At 43.6% G+C, this 19,793-nt stretch overlaps 1 protein-coding gene across 6 annotated transcripts in view; it reads right to left on the reverse strand.

The window, feature by feature from the left end:
- Positions 1 to 2,352: 2,352 nt before the first annotated feature.
- The window catches only part of PIGN (phosphatidylinositol glycan anchor biosynthesis class N), a 98,544-nt gene continuing 81,103 nt past the window's right edge, over positions 2,353 to 19,793 (reverse strand). Inside the window, exons 20-29 of one of the 6 annotated variants that reach the window (XM_068119813.2) lie at positions 13,241 to 13,349; positions 10,616 to 10,718; positions 9,826 to 9,919; positions 7,495 to 7,578; positions 7,275 to 7,330; positions 7,113 to 7,188; positions 6,962 to 7,035; positions 6,818 to 6,860; positions 4,039 to 4,091; positions 2,353 to 2,867 (exon numbers count right to left, since the gene is read on the reverse strand). In XM_068119813.2, the coding sequence (XP_067975914.1) occupies positions 2,747 to 2,867; positions 4,039 to 4,091; positions 6,818 to 6,860; positions 6,962 to 7,035; positions 7,113 to 7,188; positions 7,275 to 7,330; positions 7,495 to 7,578; positions 9,826 to 9,919; positions 10,616 to 10,718; positions 13,241 to 13,349 (813 nt within the window). In that variant the 3' untranslated portion in view covers positions 2,353 to 2,746. The other 5 variants (XM_068119814.2, XR_013623775.1, XR_010984923.2 and 2 more) reach the window with 5 other exon arrangements.

Raw genomic sequence — 19,793 nt, forward strand, 5'->3', positions numbered from 1 at the left:
AGAATCACTTTTTAAAAAATCTGGGATCTGGATTCGGATCTTCACCAAAATCTAATCAGTTCATCCTTGTCACACACCCAACCTCTCCACCAAGTTTCGTCCGAATTTGTCCATAACATTTTGCAATATCCTGCTGACAGACGGCTGGATACATCCCCTCACCAGCTAAGGTCGACAGAGGTTACACAACAACAACAACAGGCATTTTAAGGCCATTTTCCCTGCTAGAGCAGGGTTTAGCCTTGCGGTCCCCATGACAATCTTCTCCATTTTGCCCTATTTTCTCCATCTCCCCTTGTTAACGCCGTTGCCTGCATTTCTTCTTCCACCATCTTTAGCCAAGTCTTTCTCAGTCTTCACCGTCCTCTACTTCCTTCTACATTCATTTCCATCACTCTTCTCAACCAGTCACTTTCATCCTTCCTCAACACATGACCAAACCATCTCAACCTGTTCCTCTTCACAGCATCAATCACAGGCTCTATTCCCATCATCTTTCGCAATTCATCATTTGTCTTCCTCTCTCAACGATACTCCACACATTCATCGAACCATTCGCATTTCCACCCTTTCCAGCCTTCGTTGCTGCTCTACGTTCATTACCCATGTCTCGCTCCCATAAATCATAACACTTCTCACACATGCAGCATACACCTTTCCCTTCAGCTTCAACGACACTCCCCTCCTCATCAGCACGCCATTCAGTTCCCGAAACGTCTTCCATGCACATCTCACTCCAGCAACCGTTGCCGAGTCTGATCTACCTTCTCCATTCAGCATGTTTCCGAGGTAGCAAAATGTTTTCACACCTTCCAGCTTCATGCCGTCTCCACGATCCAACTCAACATTTCTTCCATCTGCAGCTCCCTCTGTGCACACCTTACATTTGAATGTAGCTGCCACACTGGTTAATGACCCTCAGACCACTACATTTTTGATGAACCCACTCAGCGCACATTGTACATTGAATGGAGTTCACTCCGACCCTTCCTGCACACAGCACACGGCCACTTCCCAGTTCTTTCCACCTCACCACATGCTTTACCACTTGCCATCACCTTCGTCTTTCTGATATTCACCTTCAGACCTTTTGTCTCCATACATTCCTTCCACTTGTTCATCTTCGACAGAGGTTAACTAAAGATAAACTTGTTTCTGTATGCTTGAGTTGCTAACCTTTTTGAAAACACATTCTACATTATTTAAATGGCACAACGTGTCAGAATGAGCTGGCAGGATGGCCTAGAGGTACACAAACTCGCTTCTAAGCTATTTAGCCTGGGTTTGAATCCAGCTATAAATTGTCATCCGTGTTTTACAGGCAGGGCGATTCAACAGTGTGTGCCGTCCCTCGGATGGACGTTAAACTGGGTGTACCGTCTGCCAGTATTAGCTGGTGGACGATGAAGATCCCACGGTGTCCTTCGCGAAGAGTAGGTGAACCGTCGCTGTCCTCTTGGCTAAATTCAAAATTTGCTATTGCAAAAACGAGAAAACCACGATGGCGGCCGTATTATTTTGTCAGGGTCCCATGGTGGGTGGAGTCGAGCGATTAATGTGGGTGGGGTCCGGCAGCTTCCTACCAATGGGGGCAAATTTCAAAAATGGACCTCCAACAAGAACCACAACAACAACCACAAGGAGCTCTTGTAGACCTGCGACCACATCACAGGTAAAAATAAATGGAAAAAATGTTTTTCCTTGCCCTGTACCTGGTGGGATTGGAGGCTAATAGTAATAGACTAGTTGCAGGAGCTTCAAACTGAAAGCGAGACATCTGCATAACAAGAGAATAAAGATAACAAGCATTCTGAGTATTGCGCTGCAATACATGTCCCCTACCGGCAGTCTGTCCGGAAAACTGTTGGGGAAATTACCAAAGTTCAAAGTGCCATAACTTTGTCAAAAATGATCGAAACGTCGTGAAGTTCGAACTTAATTTGTAACTTATCATGAGGAAACCATGCACCTAGTTTGAAATCATTAGCATTAAGAGTTTAGAAAAAAAGTCCGGAAAACTGTTCTTTGCGTGACGGACTGACAGACTGAGGGACAGAGTGCAAACCTATAGTCCCCTCCGGTGTACACCGGGAGGGGACTAATAAACTGGGTGCATTCAATGGTGGAGGAAGAGGGTCTTTTCGTAACTGTTCATAAGAAGTAGGAAGAATAATAAAAAATCACAAAGCACAGCTTCCATTGTTCACAGATGCATCACATGGCCATAAAGTGCTTTAGCGGCAAATTAATAGAAAGGTTTGGGTATGTTTTCATTAATTGATTAATTAAGCCTCAATGAACAGCAGCATCGCCTCGAGGCATCCACACAGAATGTTTCATGGTTCTGGGAACAACAGTTGAAAATCAAATTTATTTTGGGAAATCAAGGATTTGAACATTTTTCCAGAATATAAAAGCACCTAAATTGCACTTTGAATGTTCTTTTTTTTTCCGACTCACTAATCAGTTGGCAGGTAAAGTGGCTGGAAGCCACACATGTGGAGTGAACACGGAAACATCAAAAAGTCTGAAAGTCATGAAATAACTTTACATATGAACAGAGTCAGAAAAATTCAATTAGTTTCATTGCCATCTGAAAGCACTCAAAAATAACTTGTATTGGTGTGTGTGTGTGTGTGTGTGTTTGTTTTGGGTTTTCTTCAATGTAAACACTCAGGCAGAAATTGCATTCCTGCATTTGGCATAAATCCAGTACGTTCGTGGAAACAAGCTCATCGAACCTTCCTTATAGATGCTTGTCGTGCCAACGGGGCAGAGGAAAAACTGTTTTCGTAAAAACATGAGCAACGGCACTCAGCAGCAGCAGAAAGATGGTTGTGGACATGATGATGACAAAATGGCTGATGCTGTCATGGGAAGTGGGGGAGCAATGAAGGGAGACAGACCACAGTTAAACATGATTAGTAAGGCAACGGATACAAACAACATGCATCGTCATTTTTATATACTTCAAAATAATTAATTAACCCTTGATGGTGTTTGGCCGAATTTTTAATTGTGTTCAGGTCACCGTTTCAAAGCACACTCATAGGTTGAGGTTATTGTTCTGGGTGTGCACTCCTTTAACCCTTAGATGCAGGCGTCAAAAATCCTCCATAAATGCAGCCATTGGGCCTCGGAGGCCCAACGGATGTATTCGTGTATTTTTTTTTCATTCATATCCTTTTTCAATCAAAGTCGATGCTCATGGATGTTTATTTGCTCAGAAAATGTGAATCATTGATCCTATTATTTGGAAGAATCCCAAAGAAGTAATGAATCATTTTTCATTTTTTATGCAAAATTATTTTTTTGTTCTTGGTTTTTCAACTTTTTCTTCTCTAAAAAGTTGAGGCTCATGGAGGAGTATTTGCTCAAAAAATATGATTCACTGATCCTTTTATTTAGAATGTATATGTCCACAACTGTCAAAAATCCTACACCAATGCAGCCATTGGGCCTTGGAGGCCCCCCAAATGTTCCCACTAACCGGAATGAAATTTTCATACTTTTGTCACTGAATTATTTGTAACCAAGTTATAGGAGCATATAATGAGGCTCATATCAATAAAATAATGATATAACATAGTAGTACACCAACATTTATGCGGGGCCTCGTAGGCCCCAGGCCTGCATTCGTGTCGGATTTTCAGGTTATAAGTGGAGAATGAAGATTTTCCCATGAGCCTGAATGAATTTTTTATTTATTTATGCCACTGAATTTTGTGTAACAACATGAAAGTCGGTGAAAATGAGGCTCATTCCAAAAAAATAATAATTGTACAGCATAGTTTTTGCAATAAAAAAAAACCTTGTGGGCCTCCGAGGCCCAATCACTGCATCCAAGGGTTAATTAAGCACATGGAATTTTTTATTTTTTTTTACAAAGGTAAATGTTTTTCAAAAAGTATTCCTTCAGGCCAGTGTGCCACGGTTAAACGTTGCCAAAGGTGATTAAATAAATGTAAGAATTAGAAGGACGAGCATCGTCCTGTTTTGTGTTGTGAAAGGTGAACGCATGAGAGAAGGTAGACATACCTGATGCCGATATCAAGCCAGCTCCCATGGTCTTGAACCATGCAGAAAAAATGCTGTCAAAACATGCACGAAGTCACTTTCATGGTTTGCAGGGGGGAAATGGTTCATATTCAACCAAAGCTCAAACCCCAATGTGACAAAAGAAAACTGCATCAAAATGTTGAAGTGACATTCATCAAGACTTCTTGTCGACTTTTTGTAATTGAATTGATCTGCAAATTAATAATCGCATGACAGTTTGATGTACCGTAGCAGTATTTAAAACTACATCAGCCCTCTCTACAAAACTACAAACTCCTCTTTGCTCCCACCTCTGGAACAAACTCCCCCACTCCCCTCAATCCCACTCCTCCCTCCAGGTCTTTAAAACAGCTGTTCACCACCATCTCTAATCTTCCCCTAACCAAAACCTTGATCTTTTCTACCCCTGCTAATTCACCCCAGATCCACTTTTTTGAAATACCAACTTCTTTCCTGGAAGTCCGAGCAGTGTCCAGTGTCCATGTTTTTTACCTCTCCCAACTTCCCCCCCCCCACCCCCCTTCCTATGCCTCCTTCCCCCAAGCCCCCTCCCTCCCACAGATCTCCCGATGTCCCTGCTCTCCATCGTGTCTCCCGCTCCCTTTATCATATGTTTTATGTTTCATATGTCAGTTTGTCTTTTTGTGATCAATGTTGGCTCTTACACGAGCCTAGATATTGTACACAAAAAAACAAACAAAAAAATACATCTACCAGTAATCTAAATAGGAACTCGGGCGTGTTCTCGAAGCTGGATATAGTCTTATTGAAAGGGTGCATTAAACATGTGTTTGCACGGAAATGTGCCCAATTTTGTAAATCTATATATTAAGTACGCTTTTCTTTTCCTCCCATACACTTCCCGTGGATATACATACATAAGATAGCTCTTTACATGACAAAGGAATTTCTCTTGGGCAAAAATTGACTCATTTTACTTTCAGGCTAAATCATGAGCAGACCCCTCCGTAAGCCAATTGGTTGTTTTGTGCACTCATCAATATCACACTCACTTGCCTTCCAAAGTACCACTCCAAAGGAGCAGCGTGAAGTGTTCAAGTTGGTTTTGAGAAGTTACTTTTACCCCATGAGCGTGAAGCGAAAAGCGGGGTTAAGCAATTGGTTCACTTTGTCTGTCTAAAAACGTCCGTTTATGATCGAGGAGCAAGTTAATCTAAATTGAACGTTGTATTTTGAACACGAATCAGACCATGAATCGGAAAACGGACCTGCAGTTTAACAGTATTTGGCTCGGAGATTGGCCCGATTGCGCATGCGCAGAGGAGTGAGATAATTATTGTTTTACTGTGTCTCCTGCCTGGCAGTCAAACAAAATTGAGAATCATTCCAAACAGGAAACTTACTGTTTTTTAAGTATGAAATAAAGGACACAAACAACAGGCACGGAAACTAATGCAATGCCCACATCCAGTATAATGTACCCCCGCCTTCACACAGTCAAGGCCATGAGAGTTAAGAGCAAGAGAGAGGGAGACAAGAGGGAATGAGCCAATCCATGGGGACCGATCAGCACTCTGACCCTGCCAAATCCGGGCAGCAGGGAAGAATGGGGAAAATGTGGCCCCTGACTTGCGTTGGGGGTACAACCACCACAAAAAGGCATCCCCAATAGTTGTACTAATGTGACACGTCAAATAGGGTGGTGTAAAAGACATTGCATCAACAGCGGTAAATGTAAGAATTTTTTTTTTTTACAACCTTTAAAATCCTAATTTTATTTCAATTGATTTATATACTTAAAGCATAGTGTTGGCTTAGTGGTTAGGGTGCCGGCTTGGGATCCTAGGATCCCTAGGATCCTGGGTTCGAATCCCGGTCGATCACTGAATTAACACCAAGGGGGTTGACTCAGCCTGTCATCCTTCCAAGGTCGGCAAATTGATTACCAGCTTGCTGGGATGAATGATCCCGGTGTGTACCCCGATTTAGAATAGGTACACCGTATCCCTGCGCATCGTAAGAGGCGACTAAGGGTTGGCCTCAGGAAGGCCATCCAGCCATAAAAAAACATTGCCTCAAACGGGGATTGTCATGGGGCCCGCAAGGCCAACCCCCTGCTCTAGCAGGAAAAATGGCCTTAAAACGATCATTCATTTATATACTTGAACACTGTAGAACACAAATCGCCTTATAGGCACGTTAAAAAAACATTTCAGTTAGCAGTACGTGGACAAAATATTATGGCATTTAAATCATCACGGCCAATAATTAAATTTGCCACTTGCGGATCTTCCTCCCCCATAACCTCGTTTATCAAGACTACGTGGGGTAAGGTGTTCTATGAACTCTAGCTTACATATGTACAAATCTCCAAATACAGGAGCAAAACGACAAAGTGGGCAGCAGGTTCAAAGAGCAGACAGAGGATCGAGATAGGACAGGGAGACACCGCAACTGGTGCAGACATATTGCAGATCTGTACTTGTGTGACTGGAAAGGAGTTAGGGATACATCACAGCTTAGTGATAAAGTAGCAGCGGGTAGTGATCGTCAGCTAGAGTAGAATAGCGCGAGGTGATGATGGGCCAGAGGCATGAAAGTCTGGAATGAGGAGCTTCAACTTCACATCGACACAGCATGTTAAAAGAGAAGATCAGGCATGCAAGTAAAAAATGGAAGAAATATTTTACAAAGCAAGAATGTGGTACTACGAAAGCAAGTGAAGAGCTACATCAACCAGGAATATAATCTTTCCACTAAATGTGCGGGGAATGCCCACACATCCAGGTTTACTTACGATGGCCATGAAGTCCGTAAGCAGCAAAACGACGAGGAACAGGCTGAGGAGAAACCACTGACAGGTTGAGGAAAAAAACTTAAACGCATTCACCAATGGGCTGTGATTATTAAGAGACAAAGTCACAAAGTATTGACATCCGACCTTTTGCACGACAGGTGAGTCAACGTTCGAATGGCTTCAAATGCACACATGACTAGGATGAAAGGAATGAGTATCTGTAACAAGAAAAACAAGAATCACATCAGTTGAAAGAACCGTTTGCATTTGACTCGAGCTCTTCAAGCGGACAAACCTTCCACATCATCAACGCTCCCATCACGAAAGGGCTGAACACGGTCACGAAGCAGTAGACGGACCTGGGATCGAAGCTGCGTGGACATTGACGAGAATGAGGAAAGAAAAAAAGGTACACGCAAATCAACATGAAGGCGACACTTTGGTTTTACCTCCTTACCTGTTTATTGAAGCAATGTTTCCCGTGCCGAAGAAAGCCGTCACGATGAAATACACCTTTGAGTGGAAATGGCAGTGAAGGAATCAATCGAGAATTGGATGAAGAAACTAGTTGATGCCAAGACATTGCAGATTGTAAACTTCTCTTCCCCATTCCCCTTTTCTCCTCCTTGGTAATTTTGATACAGTGATTGCATTTGATGCGGTGTGCCCAAGGATACAAAGATGTAAGCTCTCCTGACATCATCCAGCGAAAGCTTTCTTTCCAGAGTCGTTGAATCTCGACAGAAATCCACTTCCAGCACCTGCAGGATTCGTAAACACAACAGATCCATCGCTTTGCGGAAACAGCCGGGGCAGCTCTTCAACAAATAAACGCCTCTGCTCGTGACCTTCTTGGCCTTGCGCGTTGCTTGAAGCCAACATTTTGGTTCATTATTGAATACGTTTCGAAGGCCGCAATTGTTGGGCCGCACAACTTATCCTTAATTAGAATGTCCTTCCTGCCAGCAACACTTGAGGAACATTTGGTGCTTTTGAAGTCGCTCGTTAAGGAGTTGGACAGATCTGTAGCTAATGAGGTTTTGAGATGAATTTTGCAGGTGCCACAGCTACTCACCTGTTAAGTATGGAAAAGTCAGCAGCATGGAAGATGAAACGTGCTGGTTTTTTGTGTGAACCTTCCCGTTTTTAAGGGCATTATAATGGATACAAACAACAGGCACGAATAACTAATGCAACATTGCAGATAGGGTGATGTAAATGACGCTTGATAAAACAGCGGTAAACCCATAAATAATTTATTTATATGCCTCTAAACCTCTTTAAACCTTTATTTAATTTTAACTATAAGATAAGACCTGTCGCTTCGCTGATGGAAATACCAATCTTTGCTGCGATGGCTAATCTACGGGACAAGAACAAAAAAAGATTATTGGTAGATGCTGCCATCTGTGCAGGGATAACCCGCGTCCAAAGTTGGCATTTGCAGTTTCGACATGTGTGCCCATGTATCTATACACACAAAACGACGATTATTCATTCATTTATTTTTGCATCACAAACCTTCCTGGGAGTTTTCTGAATCCACTGTAGTTGGATTTATTGAAATCCGTTATTCCGTTTTCAAGTTATAACACAACAGACAGACAGACAGACACGGCTCCTTTTATAATACTAGGGGGCCCGTTGGTCCGTTGTACCAAACTGTCATTTGTCTTCACTGCCTTGTAGCATACCTGCCTGCTAGACTCAGGGGGGTCTTTTGGGTCCTCTGGGACTTTTGGGTCATCTGAGACTTTTGGGTAATCAAGGACTTTTTGGGTCCTTGGGGCCTTTTGGGTCATCTGGGTCTTTTGGGTCCTAGGGACTTTTGGGTCTTTTTGGGTTCATGGGGACTTTTGGGTCATAAAGGACTTTTTGTGTCCTTAGGGACTTTTGGGTCATTAAGGACTTTTGGGTCATCTGGGTCTTTTGGGTCCTCGGGCGGCTCTTATAATATAGATTATATAACTGAACACGGCATAACACAAATCACCTTCACAATACTTCCAAGAACCTCCAGTTTTGCAGTACCAGGAGATGTTCTACAGGGAGGTGTATAAGACTGCTTCATCGTGCTAAACTTCCGGAAGTTTCAAATCAATCATTAAAATAACTAGCAACGGTACCCGCCCTATGTGCGGGGCTTCAATTGGGAGGCCCAAATGAAAAGGAAAAAGATCAGAAATTGAAGGCTTTTTTTATTTTAAGCGATTCATATAAACATCCGTTGAATCATATCACACGCAAATCATCAAAATTGAAACAGTACATGGCGCCCATTTTGAAAAAAGATTGAATTCTGCAAAACGGAAGCGGCCGCTGCACATCTTTCTCAGTCACACGTTTATGTGTGAAGAGTGCGCACCGAATCTGTAACACGGAAGCAGCCGCTACACCTGTTTCTCAGTCGCTTTGCACACGCTGCCATGTTACTTCGGAGCCGCACGTTTATATAGGAAGAGTTTGTCAGGAGTCGATCTACTCTCTCCTGGTACGTAGAATAAAGTTTGTAGAATTTCAACAAAAGCCACATCACTGTTCATATCGGTAAAATTCCATCGTGTTTGGAAAAACTGGAAAATTGGAAAATTGGAAAAACAATATAGCCTATTTTACTCCAGGGGTCCCAGGAATACCCACCCAAAATATCGTTGCGATCGGTTGAGCCGTTTTTGCGGTACCTGGGAACGGACGGACAGACATTTGGTGAATTATAGTAAGATTATTTAATTAAAATCCAAGTATACACTTGAACAATTACATGAGGTATCATATTCTATGAACTCTGGTTCAAACAGCAACAAATGAAGATATAGTGCTGCAAAAATATTTATATGGTAAGGAAAACCTAAAGGCCATTTAGGGCTGATGGTTTCAGCCAAACGGTCCCATCGTTACGGTGAAAAAAACAACAAATTCTGATGTGTAAAAGTAAAAATGTTCCGCTGTGGAAATCATTCCAATTTTGTGAGGCCTTTGTATTTCCGTTCAGCGTCATGCCATCATACCTGTTCTCCGGGCATCGGTCGCTGCACTTGGCTTTCCATGAAGATCCAGGCAAGCAACGCCCAAGCGAACACAAGCAGAAACAAGGCCTCATGTCTGCGAGAAGCTTAGGTGAAGTAAATGAGAGCAAGTGTTGATTCTATTATTTCCACTGAATATAAGAGCACATTGAATAATTGGGTTCAAATTGTGTTCACGATCCACAGCAGGTATGACGTAAATAAGACGATGAAGGTAGTCATTAAAAAACTGGGTAACATACACGTACTGTCAAATGGGGTGACTTTGAACTGCAGGGGGGTGGGTGGGGGGGAGGGAGACTTGTCACGACTCTTCTTCTTTTATTTGCAGGTCTAAATGAAAATATACAGTGGGTGCCTACCTGTATTGGTTTTCACTCATACGTGAAAAAAAAAACTATGTACAGCAGCCAAATACTCTGTGTTACAGAGCGTCGGTGCGGCCGAAGCAGGTTCTTGGTAAGGGTTACACTGGGTGGTTTGCCATTGCCTTCCCAGCAGTAGATAGGGTAGGAATTTAGATTTGGCCAGGGTGCCCAAGATAGCTCGCCTACTCTTAACGAAGGACACCGCAAGATTTTTAACGTCCACCCACTAATGCCAACTGATGGGATGCCCAGTTCATGGTCCATCCGAAGGACGGCACACACATTGATGAATGACCCTGCCTGTGGAACACCAGGATGACATATTTATAAATATTTATATTTAATATTTATAACAAGGAAAAAAATCCATCATCCTTCTACGCCAAGAACTATTGGAAAGATACGAAGTTGTGAAGAGCAGGTATGCTGAAGTTAGGGAGAGGCAGATACTGAGGAGGCGTTGGCAAAGCAGCGTGGGACTGAGCAGTGGAAGCAGCAGTGAGGAACCTGGTAAAAAAAGAAAATCATTGTGGAGATAAAACATGTGAAAAACTGAGAATAAGTATCATGTAATGTTTGACTTAAAAACACTGCAGGTATTGATTTCACCTTTACCTAATCTGTTATATTCTCTTGTCGAGATAGCGATATTGTATGCGCTGCAGATTCAATCTCGATGAACAGAACACAATTCCCTTGAGAAATGGCTTCGACACATCCTTATTAAAAGGAAAGATGAATACTTAACAAGCTTAAAAATGTATCAACCACACTTCAAATCCCAGGTGCAATAAGTATGAGGCAGTGCTTCATGTCATGGGACTTCGGGATCGATGTTAAGTGAGACGATTCGTTTGCTCATCAACAGAAATCACAAAACGTTAATTGCCATGTTACTCCCGGCGCTTAAACTTACAAATATTTGAATGTAGACGTTGCAAGCAGAGTGGTTTCCAGGCCTAGCAATTTGACAGAGTGACATACCAGGGGCTACCCGGGGACAACGGGGAGCGGTGGAGCTGGGTACCTGGAACCTGGCGCTGCCCAGCTGGGTGAGCTTTTCCCGGGGGTGTTATCGGGACGTATTGGACATTGAAAAGCTATGGAGTTACTGGACTCATGGTGGTTACTTTTTGCCTGCACGCCGGTGGCAGCATTGCCTGACTCTACATCCCAATATGGACTTTATAGCGGCCTTAGGTGGCCTCAAATGGTATGGCAGCCATACTGAGTCCACTAACCCAATATGGTATGGCAGCCATATTGGGTTTTACAAAAAAAGATTGGATATCTCCTCCAAAACCGCTCAATGAAAAAGATTGAAACTTGGCATGTCAACACCCCATGGGGTAAATAGGGTGATGATGACATCATCAGTGAAGTAGTATTCCAGCCATAATTGGTTGAATCGAAATCCTTATCCGAAAAATCTGAAACTTCACATATCTGATCTACGACCGGATAAGCGAAGAACTAGATTTACGACGTTATTGGCCATGTGTTCTGGCGTCCATATTGGATTGAAAATAAAAACTTCTCCAGAACTGCTTAACAGATTGATGCAAAACTTCATACGACTAGCCATGGGGAATATAGTTTGAAACTAGAACGGCACTCAGTAGAGAGCATACCTCCACCTGGTTGGCCATATCACTCAATGGTGAAGAATCACTTAAAAAGTTATACCAGCCGGATCGGGATCCAAATCTTCACCAAAATTGAATCGATTTTCCTTGTCACACGCACAACCTGCTCACTAAGTTTTGTCACACACACAACCGGTCCACCAAGTTTCGTCCAAATATGTCCATAACTTTTTGAGATATCCTGCTATGTATCATTTTGGCCCTATCTCTCAATGGTGAAGAATCACTTAAAAATTAAATAATGATCATATCCGAATCCATATTCAGATTTTCACCAAAATCGAATCGATTCTTCCTCGTCACACACACAACTTGTCCACCACGTTTCGTCCAAATCCATCCATAACTTTTTGAGATATCCTGCTACATATCGTTTTTGGCCCCTTATTTTGTATCGTTTGACATTTTCTACAAGCTATGGAATGTCCCTTCTCTTCTATACTTTGCCACATGGCACATATCATATATAAAGGGGCCTTTTCTATGCCCTGGCATTTTGTTTAGTGGTTTACGTGTTTACGGTTTGTGTTTACGGACGGACAGATTGACGGACGGATGATGCGCCATCGCATAAGCTCCCCTGAACTTTGATCCAGGTGAGCTAAAAGGACACCATGTGGAAACTCTAGTAACAACTAATATAAGGAGTGTATACTTCTGGAACAACAATAGCGAAGAAAAAAAGCCAGAAAAGAATAGGTAATTGCTACGTGGTATGGAAAACGAGCCTCAATTTAAAACAATGTTCCATCGGCTCCTGTACGCACATGGTGCAGTGCATTTGTCACAAAAAGGAAGCATGTTCAAATGAAATAACACAAACAGAAACAATTAAAATACCCTCGGACCCCGCTATTCACGGGGGATCCGTTCCTGGAAAATCAGCGAAGAGCGAAACCCACAAATAGCAGGGCATTGTTTCAATGGAAAAAGGGATTATAGGTTCCCGAGTCATGAAAATCCATGAAAAGAGAGCACCAAACCGTGAATGGTGAGGCAAATCCCACGAATGTCAACGATAATCCACGAAGGATTTATAAATAAATACCGTATGTGAAGCTAGCGGCTCGTGAACATTTTTTTTGTTGTGCCCCTGAAAGACCGTGAATTCACGGAACACGGCCGCGAATTAGGAAAAAGAAAAAACTCGAATTTGCAGAACACGGCCGCGAATAGAAAAAAAAACAAAAACTGCGATTTCACGGAACATGGCCATGGATAGAAAAAACAAAAGGGAATTTGTGGGGCACTTTTCCGCAAATAGAGAAAGATCGCATTTTATCACCCGCGAATATGCGGAACCCACCAAGAGCTGAACCACGAATAGCGGGGTCCGACAGTAGTTTTACTGCAGGACGAGAGAAGAAGAATGGGAATTCTCACCAAGAAGTGTCCAGCTCAGGAGCTGGTTCAGCAAGGGCAGACCTTCTCGTCTCTCAAGGCTGCGGTGTGTGTTGTATACAATGCACGCAGAAACTGCAACCAGGCACATCTGTGTGAAGCACACACGCGCATGCATGCCCACACAGTATAATCTCTCAATAAGATTGGATGGTCAGGAGGGAATATTTAAAAGAAGCTATGTGCAAAGCATCAAAGTGAAATATAAATGAAACGAAAAATATGAATAGAATACAGAAGCAAATAAAAATGTACACTGTACAGTATTGGAAATAATTACGGAAATGCTAAACAGCAAAAATAAATGTATGAAGGCAAAAGGAATGCTTCTTTAAGGTACAAAATTAAACTGTACCAAAGCGTCTAATGTTGATAATTACCTTTGTCACCAAATATGAATGGAGGTTATGTTTTCACCCCTGTTTGTTTGTCTGTGAGCAGGATATGTCAAAAGGTTATGGATGAATTCGGACGAAACTTGGTGGACAGGTTGGGTGTGTGACAAGGATGAATTGATTCGATTTTGGTGAAGATCTGAATATGGATTCGGACACGAGAATTATTTCATTTTTTAAAGTGATTCTTCACCATTGAGAAATGGGGCCAAAAACGATACATAGCATGATATCTAAAACATTGGTGGACGAGTTATGACAAAATTTGGGGGATGAGTTGGCTAGGTGACAAGAACATGCCGATTGGATTTTGGTTAAGGTTAAGATGCAGTTCCGGCCTATCAGTGGAATACAAAACGTAAACTGTTGTCACCAAACCAAACAGTCACACAACAAGCCTATAAGAGTACAGGCAGATTCTCATTCATCATACCATCCTTTAGGAATACCACCCATTGGGTAGAGAATAACCTTTCAGCAGAAAAGCCATCCCAAACATAGGACGAGAACGATGGAGCCACTATAGCCACGACATTTCCTATCCAAACCTTAAAAAGAGTATTTTGCGATGATATGGACTTATGTATAGACTGAGACGGTCAAACAGAGACCAAACAACTTGGATGAATTGTGCGGAACAATGCAGGAGATTTTGAACAACATTTCACAATATGAACATTAATAAACAGTGTGAAAAAAACAAGATGTAGTATTCCGTGGAAAGCAAAGCACTCGCATACAAATGTGGATTGCACACTCCATTTGCTTTTCCTTTGTAATTTCCCTGATTAATTAATCCAATTGTAACAATAATATTCATCATGCAGCTGAAATTATTCATTGTTACGTCCGCCACTAAAAGTGGATGATGTTTATCTATTCACCTCTATTTGTTTGTAAGCACGATATTTCAAAACGTTCTGGACGGATTATGAAAAAAATCATGGTGGACAGGTTGGGTGTGCGACCAGGACGAATTGATTGGATTTTGGTGAAGATCCGTGTCTGGATCCGGATAATAGAATATTTAAAGCGATTTTCTTCACCATTGAGAGATAGGGCCAAAAACGATATATATCAGGAAATCTCAAAAAGTTGTGGATGGATTCGGACGAAACTTGGTGGATGAGTTGCGGTCTTGAGTTTGAGTCTCTGTCGTGCCGTTAAATGACACTAAGTGGGTTGACTCAGCCTGTCGGCCTTTCTGTCGGCCTGTCGACTCAGCCTTTTGAGGTCGGAAAAACGAGTACCAGCTTACTGCTAACAGGGGCAAGCACATCGGCACATCCGCACTCCCAGCAATGATGCATATTAAATCAAAAGAGGGAAAATTGTTTTGCAATACATGTCTCCTAATGGTGCCAATGAATGTTCTTGTTCAAAGCGCTCAGCAATTGTGAGCCATAAACAATAGGACAAATTGTTTTAGGTATGCAAAACTATACAATAAGTTGCAGTTTCTGTAACTTATCAAAAAAAAGCTACGTACTAAGTTTCATTTCAATATGTTAAAGGGCAAGGGGAAAAATACTGAAAAACTGACCCATGTATAATATGTGATATTTTCTAAGTCCAAAAATGGCGTAACTCCGTGAAAAATTGGTGAAACGCCCTGAAACCCAAACTTGTTCTGTAACTTATCATAATAAAGCCACGTTCCAAGTTTCAGTTGAATATGTTAGAGGGTATGGGAAAAAGTGTGGAAAACCACAGGTCCCTCTCCGGTGAAACCAGTCGGCGACTGATAATAATTTGCAATGATTGAAGTTTCTTTTGCCATCTCCTCTGGCCATTAAATCCTACAACTGCCTCTATCTAATCAGTCTTAGTCCAAGCTTCATCACTAAATCACCATCAAAAATATTGTCCACCTTTTGCCAGATTATAAATGATATAAATACACCTGGTCCTCACTTAACATCGCAGTCGTGTTCTTGAAAAATTTGACTTTAAGCGAAAAATGAGACAAGCACTGCCTCTGTAGTTCACGTACCCAGTTACAGGTGGGAGAGGGCATTACAAGTCCCGACCATTTACAGTATAGTATTGCTGCCCCACGTTTTCCAGTGAAGTGCGGCGTATGCATTACACAGTGAGAAATACTTTGGAGAAATATTTTGATTTATGCGTTTCAATGAAGATAATAACAAGCCCCCTGGCCACTCCCATAGGGAGTGGGTTCTTATAGTCTTTATAAGTGATGTAATCACACTTCAAACAAGTAATGTGCATCAAAATGGTGTGATACAACTGTTCAGCATCTACATACGCTACTATGTCTATGCAATACAAAGGAGTTCACTGTGGCCCTCCACCAAACAACATGATGGTGAACGTCGCGCCGTTAAAAGGATATATGACCCCTGTTGTATCAGCAATGTTATAATGAAACATCTGTTACATATTTATGTGAATGTATGTGGATTACCATTCAGGTCTTTGCTTATCCGTGTGTAGTATATTAAGGGTTGTTGTGATTGGAGGGTCAGGAGCCCTTCGGAACCAGTGGCCGGAAACGGAAGTGGCCGGAAACGGAAGAAGAAAAGACACGAGGAGAGAAAAGGACGGTGATTCTTCTTCCTCGCCCCGCGACGAGGAGGTGGAATCGACCTTGCGCTGCAAGGAAAACAGCGGCGTTCCGAAAACCGTTTGGCGAGAGAGGAGTTACCTGGACGCGTAACTACCTGTTGACACGTGAAGTCCCCGTGAGTTCGTGCACGGAACCAAGCGGTCGTACGTTGGGCCGCGCGCGCGTTGCAAACCGCGCCGGGTTCTGCCCCGTCTACAAGGCCGCGTACGGGTCGCACGTCGAACCTCGCACGCGGTGAAAAACCGCGTTTGGGTTTCGCCCCGTCTACAAGGACGCGTACGGGTCGCACGTTGAGCCTCGCTCGCGTTGCAAACCGCGTTTTGGTTTTGCCCCGTTGCTTGGCAAGGAGGCGCGCTGCAACAGCTGTCCCCGGTACGAGACGGCACGTTGGAGCACGTCCACCCGGGGTTCGTTCAACTGCCCGAGTGCGGTGACGGTGACTATCCTCTTGGTCAAGAGGGGCCCAGAGACATTGTGCGGGACCGAGACCAAAAGGGTTTCGTGAGTACTCACCAGGACACACATGTATAAGATGGCCATCTTAATCATAGGGAATTGATTGTGAATTGGGAATTGGTGAGGATTATGTATTGTTGATTGCTCGGGGAAAATCTCCGTGGTTGTGTCATTGAAATATTGTTGATGGTTGTGTCATTGAAATTGTTTGGTATCATTACCCTTGAAATATATCCTTGAACGTCAGTTGTCTCTTGGGTGAAATTCATATGGCTTGCGTGGCGAAAGCGCATATATAATACAGCTTTCTGGCGAAGTTCCTCTCACGGTCCGGGGGTCACTGAGACCAGGTATTCACCGAGGGGACCACGTAACAGAATTGGGGGCTCGTCCAAATTACGATTTGCGGTTTCGCAATTGGGTCTACGTCCGGGATCTAAAATTGTATAAAATAATAAAATAATAATATTTTTTATTAATTAAAATTTATTAATTAATTATTAATTGGTAATTTTTTTTTTTGAGAAATTGGGGTAAAGTCTTGGGTGAAGGTTAACAGGTGTTAACGATAGGCACCATGGCGTTTGTGGCACAGAACTTTGGGGTAACACCGAGTGAGGCGCAGTTCCGAGCGTTGCTAAAGTCGGACCTCTTGAAATTGGCCAAACATTTTAACTTGGAGGTCCGAACTAATTTGAGGAAGGCAGAGTTGCAGGCCACGGTGATACAATCTATGGTGGGATTAGGAAAATGGGACGAGTTAGCCTGGGAGTGGCTACCCGAAGAACCAGAAGACGTTGAGCTCCGGAAACTGGAGTTGCAGTTACGGAGCCAGGAACGGATTAAAGAAGAAGAAAGGAAAGCAGAAAAGGAAAGAGCAGAAGAAGAAAGGAAAGCAGAAGAGAGGAGAGAAGAGAAGCAAGCAGAGGAAAGGAGAGTGGAAAGAGAACTCCAGGAAAGGTTAAAAGAAGAAGAAAGGAAAGCAGAAAAGGAAAGAGCAGAAGAAGAAAGGAAAGCAGAAAAGGAAAGAGCAGAAGAAGAAAGGAAAGCAGAAGAGAGGAGAGAAGAGAAACAAGCAGAGGAAAGGAGAGTGGAACGAGAACTCCAGGAAAGGATGAAAACAGAGGAAAGGAAAGCAGAAGCAGAGGAGAGAAAAGCGGAAAGGGAATTAAAGGAACGTGACATGGAGCTTCAGCAAGAAATCAAATTCAAGGAGCTGGAGTTAATGAGAGAACGGGGAGAGGCACCACCCTTGCTGACGGGGTCGACACCTAACCAGAAAACCTGGGATGTGGGCAGACATGTGAGGCTGGTTCCACCGTTCAGTGAAAAAGAAGTCGCAAAATTTTTTCCACACTTTGAGAAGGTGGCTCGACAATTAAACTGGCCGGAGGAGGCCTGGACCATACTCGTGCAAAGTGTGCTGGTGGGGAAAGCTCAGGAAATTTATTCGGCGCTACCAATGGACCAATGTGCAGATTATGAGGTACTGAAGAAGCACATCCTCAAGGCCTATGAGTTGGTTCCGGAAGCTTACAGGCAAAAATTCAGGAATGCCAGGAAGAGGGAGAGTGAGACCCATGTGGAGTTTGCCAGAGTGAAAGAAAACATGTTTGATCGGTGGTGTGAGTCAAAAGGAGTCGGGAAAGACTTCGAGAAATTGCGGGACTTGATCCTGGTGGAGGAATTCCAGCAGTGTGTCCACGAGGACATCAAAGTGTACCTGCAGGAAAAGAAGGTACCAAAGTTGTGGGACGCAGCCACCATGGCAGATGATTATGCCTTAACCCACCGAATAGGGGTCCACGAACCTAACTCCTCACCTAGATCTCCGCAGGGGAGGTGGGGAACAGCAGGTGCGGAGAACGACCATACATGGCGGCGGCCTCGAGAGGATTATGGGGACAACTATGATACCCCACCGGTTCGAAATCGGAGGGATGAGGGCCCAAGACAAACTTATAGTTCGGGGGGCCCGAGGCAGACCACGAGTTTTTCCTCCGGGCCTACTTGCGCTTTTTGCAAGAAACCTGGACACTTGATGTCCAGTTGTTACCGCAGGAAAAGCGAAGACCCAGAGCGGAGTCCGACTACTACGACTCCAAACGCAATGGCCATTGTGAGAAATCGCCATCAAAAGGGTTACCAACCCTTTATTTCAGAGGGGTTTGTGTCACGGGATGGAGCCTCGACTAACCGGAAACCGGTTAGGATATTGAGGGACACAGGGGCACATCAATCTTTAATGCTTGAAGGCATTTTGCCATGGTCCGAGGAGACGGCAACGGGGGATAGTGTTCGTTTACAGGGGATCGGGGGCGGTGTTAGTGCTCCCCTTCATGTCATCCATTTGGAGTCCGATTTGGTGTCAGGACCGGTCACCGTCGGTTTACAAGCCACGCTTCCTGTAGAGGGTGTATCTGTGGTTATTGGGAATGATTTGGCCGGGGGTCAAGTTTATGGTAACCTGAGGGTTGGTAAAGAGCCCAGCAGGGAAAATAACGCCACACCAGCTCGGGATGGCGACAAAAGTGCCAAGTTATTTGTAGGGGGACTGAACTTCAAAACAGAGGAAGAAGTTCTGACCTCTGTCTTCAACAGATATGGGCCGCTGGTGGAAGTGCGGTTGGTAAGAGACTGGGAAACGCAACAGTCAAGAGGGTTCGGCTTTGTCACGTTTGCCAGCACAAAAGACGCCAGAGAGGCAGAGAAGAATTGGAATGGCAAGGATTTGGAGGGTCGGACCATAACAGTAGGGAAGGCATTTCGTAGGCGTCGAGAGGTCTACAGGAGAGGACAACTGGGCGGTAGTTTTGGTGGTGGCCGAGAAGGAGACCGCTATTCATGGGACTACAGGGACCAGTGGTCCCACCATAAGTATTAGGGAAGTTCTGAAAAGTTGAAGCACTGAAGGCGGCGGAGCCGCCGAGCCAAGATTCCTACACGAATTAACCGTGAACGCCGTTCCTAAAGGCGTCCAGGCAGGGAACTTTCATGCACGGACTAACCGTGAACTCCACGTTCCTCAAGGCGCCCATGTAGAGAACTTTCCTGCACGGACTAACCGTGAACTCCGCGTTCCTAAAGGCATCCA

Source organism: Myxine glutinosa, chromosome 6 (genome assembly GCF_964187855.1).
Source record: "Myxine glutinosa chromosome 6, kmMyxGlut1.1, whole genome shotgun sequence".
Taxonomy (NCBI): domain Eukaryota; kingdom Metazoa; phylum Chordata; class Myxini; order Myxiniformes; family Myxinidae; genus Myxine; species Myxine glutinosa.